This window comes from Sarcophilus harrisii, chromosome 3 (genome assembly GCF_902635505.1).
Source record: "Sarcophilus harrisii chromosome 3, mSarHar1.11, whole genome shotgun sequence".
Lineage (NCBI taxonomy): Eukaryota > Metazoa > Chordata > Mammalia > Dasyuromorphia > Dasyuridae > Sarcophilus > Sarcophilus harrisii.
Window position 1 is genome coordinate 610,147,806 of NC_045428.1, and position 14,549 is coordinate 610,162,354.

Here is a 14,549-nt window from a genome sequence, read left to right on the forward strand (position 1 = left end):
TAGTTTAAAAAAAAATTCCTTAATTACCCCTTAATTAGATAGATCCACTTTTGCTTTTGTTTTGCCTGGCATCAGAAGTGCTACCCTTGCTTTGTCTGTTGAAAAATAATATATTCTACTCCAGCCTTTCACTTTTACCGTTTCAAACGTGTTTCTTGTAAACAACATTTGTAGGATCCTGCTCCTATAATCCATTCCACTATCTGCTTCCATTCTATGAAAAAGTTCATAATCACAGATTTGATTACTGTGGGTTTCCCATTATCCTCTTTGCTTGTTTATACTTCTCTCTTTTTTCCTCCTGTCCTTCTGCAACAGTGTTTTACTACTAATACCTTCCTCAAATTACTCTCCCTTCTGTCAGCATCCCCTTTTTTCTTCACCTCTATTTTCCTGTAGGGCAGGATGGATTTCAATACCCAATTGCATTTGTATTTTTTCTCTCTGGGACAAACCTGATGAGAATAAGATTCAAACACTGTTCATTCCTTTCCTTCTACAATAATAATTCTTGCATCTCTTAATGTGATATAATTTACTCTACTCACATGTAACCTTTGCTCTTCTTTCAGTACAATCCTTTTTTCTAACGTTTAACTTTTCAAAATGTAATCACAAAGTCAACTTGTGCCTACATTCTTTCTATATATACTCCTTCCAGCTGCCCTAATAGAGGTAAGTTCTTAAGGCTTACAAGCATAATCTTAATTATTTTTTTCCTTTTACCACTTTAATATGGTTGATTTTTGTAATTGAAGATCGAATTTTCTGTTCAGCTCTGATCTTTTCTTCAGGAAGATTTGAAAGTCCCCAATTTCACTGAATGTTTATTTTTTCTTCTGAAGGATTATGTTTATTTTTGCTGGGCAGTTGATTCTTATAAGCAAAACTTCTTTCCCTTCTGAAATACCATATTCTAAGCCCATAAAACTTTTAATATTGAAGTTTCAAAGTTCTGCCTAATTCTGACTCTTTGGTATATATATCTATATCTATTTTTTCTTTCTGGCTGCTTGAAGTTATTTTCTCCTTGACTTGATTGTTCTAGTATTTGGCTAGAATATTCCTTGGAATGTTCTTTTAGGGATCTCTTTCAGTTGATTTGTGTATGGATTCTTTCAATCTCTTACCTTCTGTTCTAGCACATTTGATATTAATTTCTTCAAGTATAATGTCTAAGTCTTGCTTTAAATTAAGGCTTTCAAGTGATTCCTAAACTATCATTCCTGAATCTATTTTCTAGACCAGGTGTTTTTCCAATGAAATGGTTTACATATTTTTCTATTTTAAAAAGTATTTTAATTTTGTTTCATTGATTCTTGACGTCCCATAGAATTATTTATCTTCCACTTGCCCATTCCTAATTTTTAAAACATTATTTTCTTCAACCTACTTACTTTTTCAAAGCGGTTTTCGTAGTTTTTCTTTTTGAGCTTTTCCATGAGTTCTTTCTGAGCTTGAGTCCCATCCTGTTTTTTCTTTATAATTTTCCCTTAGGTATTTGACATTTTGGCCCTCTTCTCAATTTTTGTTTGATCTTGTTAGCATAACTTTCTATGCTCATTTGCTTTCTTTCCTTCTTTCTTTCTCCAACCTTTCCCCTTAATTTGAGTTCTGCTCCTGAGGTACAAGGGAAATAGGTTCAAGCTTCTTTTGCCAGGTGCTTTGTGGGCCCTAGATATTTTCTTAGTGTTGAGACAGCACTCCCTTGAGGCTCACAGAGACCATTATGCGTGATATTGTCCTGGGGACCTGCAGAAGAATCGGGGTGACTGATATGGGTGAATGCTGCAGGGAGCTGGCCTTGGGTTGCACTGAGTTCTGTGGAATGGGGCTGTGGACCTTCCACCCAGTTGCATGATACTATGCTGAGCCATATGGGACACCGCTGAGCTACACCAGGACCGTAGGAATTCCTGCTGCTCTGCTACGGCTGTGGACAGTCAGGGAGGTGAGTGGCAAGTACTTTGCCATGTCTCAAGAAGATGGAAGCTACCCTTGGAAAGATGGAATGCAAAGCATATGGCAGAGAAGAGGTTCCTGGATGGTCTCCGCCTGTTCACTGGAGCTGCATTGAGGCACATGATGGGGTCCAATGTTGTCTTGTCTGCCTGCCTGTCAGGAACTGCATCGGGGCTTAGGGCATCTTGCTGTTTTGCTGAAGCAGGGAATGCTACTGACTTCCTGTAATGCTTTCTGTCCTGGACCATACTCCCCTTTTGTAGAAGTTTAGGAGACCTTACCTGACAACTTTCCAAGTTTCTTTTAGCGAAAAGATTTGTCTGAGCCTTTCTTTTTCACTGGTTCTACAATTCCAAAATTCATTTTGGGGCATAATTTTATAACTGTTTAGAGGTGAATATGAAAGAGTTTGAGCAATTTCCAGGTTATTCTGTCATGTTGGTTCCCACAAGTCAAAGCTTTAAGATTCTGAGAAATACTGCCCATTTTTCTGGCTTAAAGTACTATATGAAATGTAATTTCTAAGGAAATCTGTGCTTTATAGAAATACCTTCTCTTAGCTCCATAAATTTTTATCTACATGAAGATTTTTCCAATGTACACAGTAGTACATTGTGTCTAATATCTCCATTTTGTAAGGAAGGCGGGTCATCATTGAACAGATTCTGAAATCTTTTCTCCACTGAGGGTCTTAAGAAATGATCTTTGGTTGAAGACCTTCCCACGTTGAGTCCAGGCAGGGCATGTTCACAAAATGAATATCCCTGATATTTAACAAGCTCTGTATTGCCTTTCCACATTTGTTACAGGGATGTAATTTCTATTTCCTTTTACTTCCTCTTCCCTGATGGGAAATAAGTGATGAATTTAGTCTTTTCTATGTGGCTACATTAATGATTTTTATCCTCTGGTATGGATTCTTTTATTTTAGGTCAAGGAAGAGAGCATATAAAAAAACCTTACCACAATCTAAACCCTTCTTCAGTGTGGCTTCTCTAAAGTAGATAATATCAGAGGGATATCTAGAAGCATCTCCATATCGAATAATATTCCAAAGGTTTCTCTCCAGCTGGGATTTTCTGATGGGCAGAAAATGTGTTATGTTGTTGGAAATTCTTTGCATGTTGATCACACTCATGAGGTTTCTGATATGCAGGTAAATTGTGGTTTTCTAAACAGCCCTTTATACATTCATTACATTTACAATGTTTCTCTCCAGTGTGGATTCCCTCATGTGCAAAAAGATTCATTTTCATATGAAAGCCTTTCCACATTGATTGCATTTATAAGGTTTCTGCCTACTGTGGATTCTCTGGAGTACAGCAGCAATAGAACTCTACTTGAATGCATTTCACTCTCATTACAGTCATAAGGTTTCTCTGCAGTGTGAACTCTCTGGTGTTTAACAAGACCAGAGCTTTTTCTAAAAAGTCTTTCCACATTCATTATATTTATGTTTCTCTCCAGTGTGGATTCTCTGATGTACAATAAGACCTATCTTCTGTTTGTAAGCTTTTCCACATTGATCACATTCAAAAGGTTTCTCTCCAGTATGGACTCTGTGATGTACAGTAAGACCTGTCTTCTGTTTATAAGCCTTTCCACATTGAGCACATTCATAAGGTCTCTCTCCAGTATGAACTCTCTGATGTACAGTAAGACTAGTCTTGTTTTTGTAAGCCTTTCCACATTGAGCACATTCATAAGGTCTCTCTCCAGTATGGACTCTCTGATGTACAGCAAGATAAGCCTTCTGTATGAAAGCCTTTCCACACTGTTCACATTTATAAGGTTTCTCTCCAGCATGGACTTTATGATGTACAATAAGACCAGTCTTGTTTTTGTAAGCCTTTCCACACTGATCACATTCATAAGGTCTCTCTCCAGTATGGACTCTCTGATGTATAATAACACCAGCTTTCTGTTTATAAGTCTTTCCACATTGTTCACATATATAAGGTCTCTCTCCAGTATGACCTCTCTGATGTACAATAAGACCAGTCTTGTTTTTGTAAGCCTTTTCACACTGATCACATTCATAAGGTTTCTCTCCAGTGTGAACTCTCTGATGTTTAACAAGATTATAGCTTTTCCTAAAAGTCTTTCCACATTCATGACATTGATAAGGTTTTCCTCCAGTGCTGGCTCTGTGAAGTACAGTACAGATTGGTCTCCTAGTGAAGTCACAGATACCATCACTCATGAAGCTTTGCTGATGAGTTTCTTCCACAGAAATGCTCAGCTTCCCACTCAGCTCTTTCATTTCAGGTCTAATCTGTCTTTCTGCAAGAAACAAATAAAACATGGGTACAAAGACACATGTACAGACATATATAATTATAACCCATTGGTATAAAGTAAACTGATCCACAGCCTTATTTTTTCAGGCTAAGATAAAAGTCTTAAAAGTTGAAAGGGCACAATCAATCATTTGAAAATGCCATTAGCTCACATCTGCAGGATGACTGGATTTATACTTTCATGTAGAATCACATTAGATCCCAGGAGATATGGTCCATTATAACCTCGATTCCATTCCAAACAGTATTAATCAGTTTTATAATTTACATAAATCATAGATAAATTTTTATAGGAAGTCTTTATAGTAAGCCTGAAACTTTATTGGAACACTGACTCCTTGTTTACCAGATATAAAGACTACTGGAGCATCCCCAAGAATCCTGTGTCTACATTGTTTTTCTCAAATTCCAAGTCTACACTTAGCATGGGTGACATGGTATAGTAATCCCCCAATTTGTTTTTGGTATCTCCGTACAATTTTTGCCATCTCTTCTTTAGGAAGAACCCATCCTTCTTATGTCGGCAGAGATAACCCAACCTCTCTGCTGATAAATTTTTAGTTGATGTATCGTTGTTGGCCCTCAAAACAAGGTCTACCAAGGAATGGGGACTTGGACTTTGTTTTCTCTTTTTAGAGTGTCCACTTATCAAACCCTAGAAAAACAAGATCCTAGGGTTCAGGGCCATCTCAGGAAGATCTAAGTCCACTTAGTGGAGGGATCCATGCAGCCTTTTATAAAGTGGTTTTTCTTGGAGACTGAACAATTCTGGACCTCAGAATTCTCAAAACCTATGACAAAGGCTGGTCCGGCATTCTCATGTTCTGGCCTTAAGCCAGCTTCTGTCTCTTACACCCCCCCTACAGTAAGTGACCTTGGTATGGCTCTAACCCTGATGGGACCTGACTAACCAACCCCCTGGTGAAGATCACAGAGGCCCCTTTCTAAGCTCCAGAAACAACTCATTCTATGGGACACTGGGGAGCCTCTACCTCTCATCTCCCTAAAGTGAGAGGGACCTCCATAAATCTGGCCAATGAGTCTCCACAAATGGTTAAAATTTGAGACTTAAGAGATCAGAGAGAAATTACGCTGATGACTTCTGTAAACCACAGCCTTAAATTGATTCTGAGTAAGGCAGCAGTCTTTTTTTGCTACTTACATGCTGCTGAATGGAGGGAGAAAATCATGAAACCAGGTTCCAGTATAAATTTAGGCCAGAAAATCTCAGTGTGACTCTCACTGTGGCAAGGCTACCCTTTGACAAATACCAAACTGTCTCCCTTGGGGCAACTAGGTGAAGCAATGGGAAATGAGCTGGACATAGAATCAAGAACATGTAAGTTTCAGACACTTACTAGTTCTGTCACCCTGGCCAAGTCACTCCCCCTTATTTGCCTCAGTTTCCTCACCTGTAAAATGAGCTGGAAAAGGAAATAAATCCAAAGTACTTCAGTATCTTTGGCAAAAAAACAAAACAAATAGTCATGAAGAGTCAAAAATAACTGAAATGACCAAATATTACTTGGCTGACTCCCTAACCTATTCACCACAGAAGGTTTCCCAATCTTTTCATATGTTCCCATATGTTCTTCCCATCAGAGATACTGCTTTACATTGCTCTGGAAAAAATGGACATTAATCCAGTGCCATCTTCTCCTCCTCAACCCCATAAATCAGGAACCTAATTTTCCTTTTTGACACAAAGGCCAGATGAAATGGTTCTTCTGCTACCTAAAGCAAACCTCTTTCAGGTTCATTGGGCCCAACATGTTCCTCAGTATACTGCCTCTCTAGCATCTCCATTTTTTCACCACTTTTCAGCCTTTCCTACCTTTTCCTAGTGACTCTAATAAAACCATGTCTCTCTAATCCTCAAACACAGTCCCTTAATTTCTTCATCCTCATGAGCTATTTCCCCAGTCTCTTTATTCTATTTCACAGCTAAACAGCCCTAGATGCCATTTATAATAGGTGTGTCCAAGTCCTCTCCTTTGCTTTCTCAGAAAGTCCCTGAGTTCTAGCTCCCAATTTCATTGTTCACCTAAAACTCCCATCTCCAACATTACCCCAGATCTCAAACTTGCTAAATCCAATGGCCATTTTTTCATCCTCATCCTTCCTGGCTTCTCTGTTGCCTTTGACTCTGCCAGTCACTCGTTTTCCCTCTCACTGGGTTTGAGTGATGTGCCTTTCCTGGGTCTCTTTCTACTGTATCCCAAACCAAGCTCAGTCTCCTTCCCCAGCTCTCCCATCTTCCTTCTTTCCTAAGCCTCTCCAAGGCCTCCTCCCAGGAGTGCAAGCTCACAAATGAAGCCTCAAGCTCTCCTCCCTGCCTGACACAGTTGTGGGTATTTGTCTCACAAGTCTGTGAGCTCACCGGGAGCAGGGGAGGTTCTTTATATCTCTTTAGACCCCTGGTGCTCAGCAGAGCGTCTGGAACAAAGCAACTGCTTAATAAAAGTTTGTTGCTTTGAAGAAAGTTAAAAAGGAGCTCAGCTTGGAAAGCCTAAACTCCCTTTGCACTTTGAGGAGACTTCTACACCCCTAAATTCTCAGTGATGGCTTTTTGTAGGATCATAGATTTATCTCTGGAAGGGAGATTAAAGACCATAGAGTCCAACTCCCTCATTTTACAGGTGGGGAACCTGAGGCTTCATAACCACAATGCCATTTTGATAAAGTGTCTGAAAATTACTCCAAGTGAGGTCCTGCTACCTCCAGTTCTAGGTCTTGCTTCACCACAACACCTAGAACCCTCTTGTAATCACAGCTCTCATCTACCTGTTTCCACCTCTCTCACCTGGGCAGCAGCTCCTCAGGACTTCTTGCTCCAGCATCCCCTGTGCTTCCCTTTGCTCAAGATGAGAGATCACTTCTTTGGGAGCCGGCAAGCCTGGAGAAGGAAAGGTGAGGATGCAGAGACACAAACTTAGTCCTCTTTAGGGAAGAATATTCATACAAAGCTGCTCCATTCTGAGAATCACTCCATTGGGTTTACACACATCTATCTGGCTGTTTTCTCCCATCAGCACTTGTAATAAATAACCCCTAACAGGACATGCTAGATCACCTTTGAGCCCCAACAAAAGAGACCTGGATGAATCACCCTTTGCTCTGCTCCCCCCTCATTGAAATTCTATAAAAACTTTAGTTTTGAAGGTAGTTCCAGAGTTCCAAGGGAAACGCTCCTTACCCAGGGAGAGCAAGTTCTCGGCATTCTCCAGCATGACCTCCATGTGCAGCTCTTTCTGATCCGGGTCCAACAGACCCCACTCCTCCAGGCTGAAGTCCACAGCCACATCCTTGAAGGTCACCAACTTCTAAAACACCAAGACCCAGAGGACTTAAGAGTTGAAGTACGCTTCATAACTGACCTAATCCAGTGCTTACAGAAGGGACCCGAAGCACAGAGGAGAGATCTGCCCAAAGGTCACATCCTTTATGAGTGTCAAGTTGACACTTGGAACCATAGTCATGAAAAACCCAATGCAATTTAAAAAAACAATTGACATTTTCAGTTGTAATAAAATTGAAAAATATCTTACACTGAAGTACCATTTCTCATGGAATCAGAGAAGTTAAGAAGTTATACAGTCAATAAATTGATCTGAGCAGCTCTCAAGGAGAAAGAGGTGGTATAAAATTTTCCCCTAATCAAAACTGGCATCAATGCTCTGCTAAGGAAACTCTAGACAGAATTTATGAGAAACGATCAAGCCACAAGAATTCAAGGCATAAATTGCTTCCTAGGATCAATAAATACAAAGAAAGGAATAACAGCTTCTCACAATCTGAAATACATGGAATGGAAACTTGGAAGAATATTCTTCCATGATATTAATTACAATCTGGATTAAAGTGAAGGAGACTGTTTCCATCTAAGTGAAAGAGGCATCTATGGTTACCATGAGAGCCGGTATGAATCTTACTGAAAACATGTTATGTCTTGACTTTATGACTCCTTTTACTTGTGAATGATACATATTCATGAATTTTGATGTCGCAGAGAAATGGGAAACGTGACATTTTATTACCTGGCACTGGAGCTAATTTATTGAAAAGAAATTGCTTTTTTGTTAAATTAATGATTAAAACGTATTCTTGCAAGTTTCTGTCTGTGTGTGTGTGGGGGGGTGGGGGCAGGTGACGTCGGGCAGGCACAGAGAGCGGACATTGTGTCCGTGGAGTAGAAGCTACTGAGCGAAGCGCTGCTCCTTGCCGGCGCTTTTACAAGGGCCACTTAGTAGGCGCAGCGGAGAGAGCACCGGCCCTAAAGTCTGGAGGGTCGGAGGGCAGACGGGGCTGCCGACTGCGTGACCCGGGCCAGTCGCTCGTCCACCTCAGCAAACAAACAACAAACGTCCCACGGCAGCAATTCGGCTGCTAGAGACTTAACGCCAAAGCGCCAAGGAAACCCATTCAAAGGCAGCGCGGCCGGCGCTACTGCTGGATCCAGCGCGAGCCTGTCTTTGGGGGGAAACGGTCGCCAGCCAGGCAGACAATTGTTTCTGGGGAGCCTCCAACGTGGCTCCGGGCGGGGAGGAGCAGCGCTTACCTGGAGCGGGCGCCCCAAGTTCTCGGGGGCCATTCCCGCGGCTCCCTGCCGGGCCGGCCCTGGTCCTCCGCAGATCGGGCTGGGAAGGGAGGAGGACGCCGGGGGGAGGGCTTTCTTTCTCCAGCGGGGGGCTGACCTGCAGGGATTCAGAACATGGGTCACATGGGCCCCGCCCTGGGGAGAGACCCCCACGCGGGGAAGGGGGGGGCCTTAGCCCGCCCTCCCTCCCACAGACCCAGCGGCAGAAGAGCCCGGCCTGGGCCCCCGGGCCCCGGGGGTTTCCCCCCCCCCCGCAGCCACAAACTACCTGTGACCCTCCGGGCTCGGTCTGGGAGGCGGGGACGGAGCTGCGGGGACCCCCAGGGGAATCATCTGGGCTGGGACGCGCCCGGCCTGGGATCCCGCAGCCGGCCCGGGACCGGGGGGAAGGGGCCCCACAGCACGGCAGGGAAAGGGGGGGCCCGGAGCCCGGGAAGCACGGGCGGGGTCTCGGGCTTCCCGGCGCCCGCGAGGGCCAAGGCAGGAGGAGCGCGCGGCCGCACAGGCCGGCCCAGACCGGCGCAGCCCGGCCCGCGAGGACCTACCGGGGCCGCAAGCACGGGACGGACGCCTCGCCGCGCTCAGCTCTGGGAGGGAGGAAGAGCTCGCGCTCCCGGCGGCCCCGCCCCCCGTGACGCGCTCGCTCTGACCAATCACACTCGGACGCTCCCCTCTGACGCCCCGCCCCGGCGCTCGGCCACGCAACGCGGGGACCAAGGGCCGGCCGGGCCGCGCGGTAACCGCGCCTGCGCAGCCGCGCCCGCCGCCCGAAAAGGGGGGGCCTCGGGCGGGGGCGGGGCCCGGGCGGGGCCGCCCCGCATTCCCTGGCGAGGCGGCGTCCGCTCCGGGCGTTACTCCTCCCCCTCCCCCCGGCTCCCCAGAGCTCCCTGGCTGCGGCAGAGGGAAGGCTCAGGCCGCGCTGAGGGGGCCTCGCCCTCACCCGGGAGGTGCCGGTCCGAGGGAGCGCGGGCGTGTAATGGGGAGGGAGGTCTGGGTCTCCCTCTGTAGGACGTAACCGCTGTCCGGGAGCGGCTCCTGGGGGGCTCTGGGGGCGGCCTCCCCCCGTATGACGTGACCGCTGTCCGGGAGCAGCCTCCCCCGGGTAGACGTAACCGCTTGGGGCGGCTCCGGGGGCTCTGGGGGCGGCCCCCCCGTATGACATAATCGCTGTCTGGGAGCGGCTCCCGGGGGGGCTCTGGGGGCGGCCCCCCCGTATGACGTAACCGCTGTCCGGGAGCGGCTCCTGGGGGGCTCTGGGGGCGGCCTCCCCCCGTATGACGTGACCGCCCGGGAGCACCTCCCCTCCCGATGACGAACGCGCCCGGGGCGGCTCCGGGGCCTGGGGCAGCCTTCCCGAAGGCAACCCCCAACGCAGCCGCCCACAAAAGTTCGGCCTTGTACCGCCTCTCCCACGGCCCGGCCAGCTTTCTCTGGCTCCGAGGGCGCCGCTGGTCCTTTGCCTTCGGCCCAGCCCCGACTCCTCGCTTCTCGGCCTCCCCCCTGACCGACTGCGCCGACTCAGCATTCCAACCCCTAGTGATGCCGGCTTACACTCAGGGTGATGCTGCATTTAATTGTAAGAAAGCACTTAGCGCTCGGTCAGATCTAGAAAAAGGACTGAGACTCCAGAAGACAGAGCGCTGCAGATGGAGCTGGAGATTTGGGAGCCAGGCAGAGACATTGGCTCCATCTTGCGCCCGGTGCTGGCTGGCTTCTCCTCCTGCTGCCGCCCACTGAGACCAAGGCCCTTCAGAAAGCTGGCCCGGCCAGAGTGAAGGGAGGCAAACTTGAAGCAGACATTAAGATTTTTGGACTTTAACCCGACTATTTTGGAGCTGATTATTCTGTTGAAAGGAAGGCTGGTCCCAAGACCTCCAGAAAGCTGAACCTGAACATTACACAGTCTGTCACACTTTTCTTTCTTGATTGTGGTGGTTTTTAACTAGCCCTGAGAGGAAGAGGCTGAAATGCCCTCTAGTTTAGTTCTGCTATCTATTTCTTCCTGTAACTCAATTAACTTCCCTTCCTGCAGCCTGTGACAGCCTGCCGGTCTGACCCAGTCTTAATTTTAGTGGAGAAGTGCAGGGGGCAGGAGAAGCCGCCAGGAGAATAGTCAAGGATGGAATGCATGTCTCTCCTTGGCTCCGAGGTCTTCAGCTCCAGCCTCCAGTCCTCTGCCTTCTCCCCCACTGTGTCTGGCTGAATTTGTCCCAGGTTATATGCTTCGTTACAGTATCCTGAGTATAAAGCAACCATTATAGTACGAGGGAGACATTTGTTGTAAGATTGAATCAATCATTCTGAACTAAAGAAGTATCCGTTCACTATGTGAAACTAGATAACCATTGTATTATCAATTCCCCTGAGTTAACGCTTTTCTTCAGAGTCCTGACCCATTACACAGAGCCAGCTGCAGTAATCCTGGTCTATAACTGGACCCTGGACACAGATGGTTCTGGGGGGGAATGAGGCTGGTGCGTTTGGGCACCCTCCCTCACTTAATTACAAGTCCCTTACGGGTCTTGGTGTGTCCTCCATCGTGTCATTGTCCTCTCTTAGAAAAAAGGACTGACGAGAGTGGACCTGACTCTGCTTTTGTGATTTCCTCTGTCTCCATTCATCAGTTTGTGAATGGGAGTGGAGACCACCTTCTTACTCAGAAAGAATTCAAACCTAATTTATCCGCTTTCTGACTGGTCCTGGTTCCTGTTGACCAACCTTTTCCCATTCTTGGAACATCATTGGTCTAATTTACATAACTAACAGCTTCCCTAAGGTTAGGGATATGGGAGGGAAAGACTCCTGGTTATTCCATAACAGGACCAGAAGCCCTAGTCCCTTGTTATCTTTACTATGGGATTTGTTCATAGGTGAGAGGGAGCAGGAAACAGACAGAAATAGACACATAGATTTTTGGCCCCTCGAAGGGACCAGGATGCAAGCACTGAAGGGGGTTAGGCCATGTGATCAGCCCTGGGGAATATCAACCAATCAATACACATCGATTAACCACCTGTTCTGTTCTATGCATTGCATGGGTATACAAAGAAAAGCTGTCAAGAAGCTTTAAATCCAGCATATAAATTTATAGATGGTTTCAGAATAAGCAACAGTTTATGAAACTTATTCTTAGCTAATCCAGGCAAAGGAAAGTGTTTTTCATGGAAATGCATCATGTTTAACAGACATATGTATATAGAGGGTGGGGGGGGGGGGGAAGTTTATGAAGGAAGGAAGAGTCCAGGTGGAGAGAATCAAAATCATAGTGACAATGATAGTGCTTAACAAGCATATGGTGCCTACTGTGTGCCAAAAGTTTTATAGGTATTAGCTCATTTGATGCTCACAGCTATTTGGGAAGTAGGTGCAAATATTACCTTCACTCTACAGGAAAACTTAGGCAAATAAGCACATTCCCAGGGGTGCAGAGTTAGGTTGTGCCTGAGAGAATTTGAAAGAAAAGATTGAAAGTAAAATGGAGAATATCTGTCTAGTGTGATGGATTGAGAAGCCTCAGTTTCTAGTTTTGAGTTCTAATCTCTGCTGCAGGGATTTGGATCAGGTTACTCAGCCATTCAGAGCTCATAGCCTGGTTTCTAAATTATGAGAACCTTCACCTGGCCTTTGTCTCAGGTGTGTTGTGGGGTTCCAATGTCATCATATTGTGTGTGGAACTTTGTGTCACTTTATTGGTGTGAGCTAATAGCATTTAAAAATGAATGTGTCCATTTCACTTTGAAAACTTTTTGCCTGAAGAAATTAAATGTCATGATTTTATTATCAGCCAGCATTAAAGGATTATTTGTATATGTGTGTGCTTGTTTCTTTCACATGCAGAGACATGGTTTGATGGGAAGGAGATGAGTGCAAATCTGAAAATGATCTCATGGAAAGACCTTTTTCAATAGATCATGAATACAGGGTTATTCTTACTAAGCACAAAAGAAACCACATTGGGAAGGAACACTGTGAATGGAATACACACAAAAAAGCTTTAAGAAAGAGTTCCAGTGTTGCTAAAGATAAGAATATACATCCTGAAGGGAAAACACCTAAGTATCATGAATGTGATAAAGCTTTTTCTAGCACTCTCCTTGCCAAGCACCAGAGAATCTATGCTGGAGAGAAACCTCATGAATGTAAGAAAATTGGAAAGACTTTGAGAGAGCAATCTGATCTTGGTAAATATGAGAGGATTCACACAGAAAAATAAATATACAAATGTAATCAATGTGGAAAGGATTTCCAATGTTATTCCAAATTGGCTCAATATCAGAGAATCCACACAGGAGAAAAAAGCCTTATGTATGTAATGAATGTGGGAAGGTGTGGTGTTCTCTTCTTTTTTATAATATATGATGGTTCTCTGGGTGCAGGTTTCTCGGGGAGGTTTTCTAGAGGCAGCCTTAGTTTCAGTTCCAAGTAATAATCACCCCAAATGCAGCCAGCTCTTAAAATCCAAACGTTTATTTTCTCCTTCCAAGTCTTATCTCTTTCCTTGGGCCCAGGTAGCTTTCTTAGAGGCCTCTCTCCCTCCTTGGTTCCAAGAGCTCTTGCAGCTTGTCTGCCAGCTTCTGCCTCCAACTCTCTATGAATCTTCTCAACTGACGCCTTCACTCATTCCTGGCTCTCAATCTCCCAGAGTGTTCTTTGGCCCTGAAAGCTTCTTGCTTATATGCTGTACACTGAGTACACACCAATCATTATATCACTGGGAAACCATTATTTGTTGTAGGATTAAATCAATTCTAAACTAGATTTAAACATCGTCTCCTCAATTCCACTTAGTACCTTGTTTCAGGTTCTGGCCTATAACATCTCCTTGTAGGATCAGACCAATCATACTGAACCTTCTAAATTAGACATTTATTGTTTCTATCAATTCTAATGACTTAACACTTTGTAAGGATTCCAATAGAAAGGCTTTCACATATTACTCCAGTCTTGCTAAACATCAGACAATCTATACTGGAGAGAAGCCTTATGAATGTAATAAATGCGGAAAGGCTTTCATAGCTCACTTCAGTCTTGCTGTCCATCAGAGAATCCACCCTGGAGAGAAGCCTTATGGATGCAATGAATATGGAAAGACTTTCACAAACAAAAACAGTCCAGTAAACCATCATAGAATCCACTTTGGGGAGAAGCCTTATGAATGTAATGAATGTGGACAGCCTTTCACCCAGCGCAGCAATCTTGATAAATATGAGAAAATCCACATTAGACATAAACCTCATGAAAGTGGAAAGCTTCAGGTAAAGGTCAAATCTTGCTTAACAAGAGAGAATGCACATTAGGGAAAAACTTTTGAGTGTCTGGATCATGGCAAAGTTTTTAATATATATATATATATATTTGTCCCTGACTAGACTTGGGAGATCCCATACTAGATATAAAATCTCATTCATATAATCCATGTGGAAAATGATTCAGGCTCACTTCATCCCTGAATTGCCTCCAGAAAATTGCTAGAAGATTGAAATCATAGATAAAGGCATAAAGATTGAGGACAGAGCTTGTTATACTAACAAGCAGGCATTTTCTACTTGGGAACAAATCTCCTATGGACTTGTCATGGGAAGGTCTTTAACCCAGGCTTCTCTCTGAGTTTACATCTAAGGATACAGAGTAGAGAGAAGACTTACAAATGTACTGAATGAAGACTTGCCTTTACCTGGAAGATAAAGTCA

General features: G+C 44.7%; 1 protein-coding gene across 1 annotated transcript; it reads right to left on the reverse strand.

Annotated features, from left to right (window-relative positions):
• Positions 1–386: 386 nt before the first annotated feature.
• On the reverse strand, positions 387–10,021 carry LOC100928972 (zinc finger protein 154-like). Its single transcript, XM_031961843.1, has 5 exons — positions 9,405–10,021; positions 8,821–8,956; positions 7,459–7,585; positions 7,066–7,158; positions 387–4,245 (listed from the first exon to the last, which is right to left on the reverse strand). Exons 1-5 carry the CDS (start codon positions 10,019–10,021, stop codon positions 3,386–3,388), a joined length of 1,833 nt encoding a protein of 610 aa, XP_031817703.1. The 3' UTR covers positions 387–3,385.
• Positions 10,022–14,549: the final 4,528 nt, after the last annotated feature.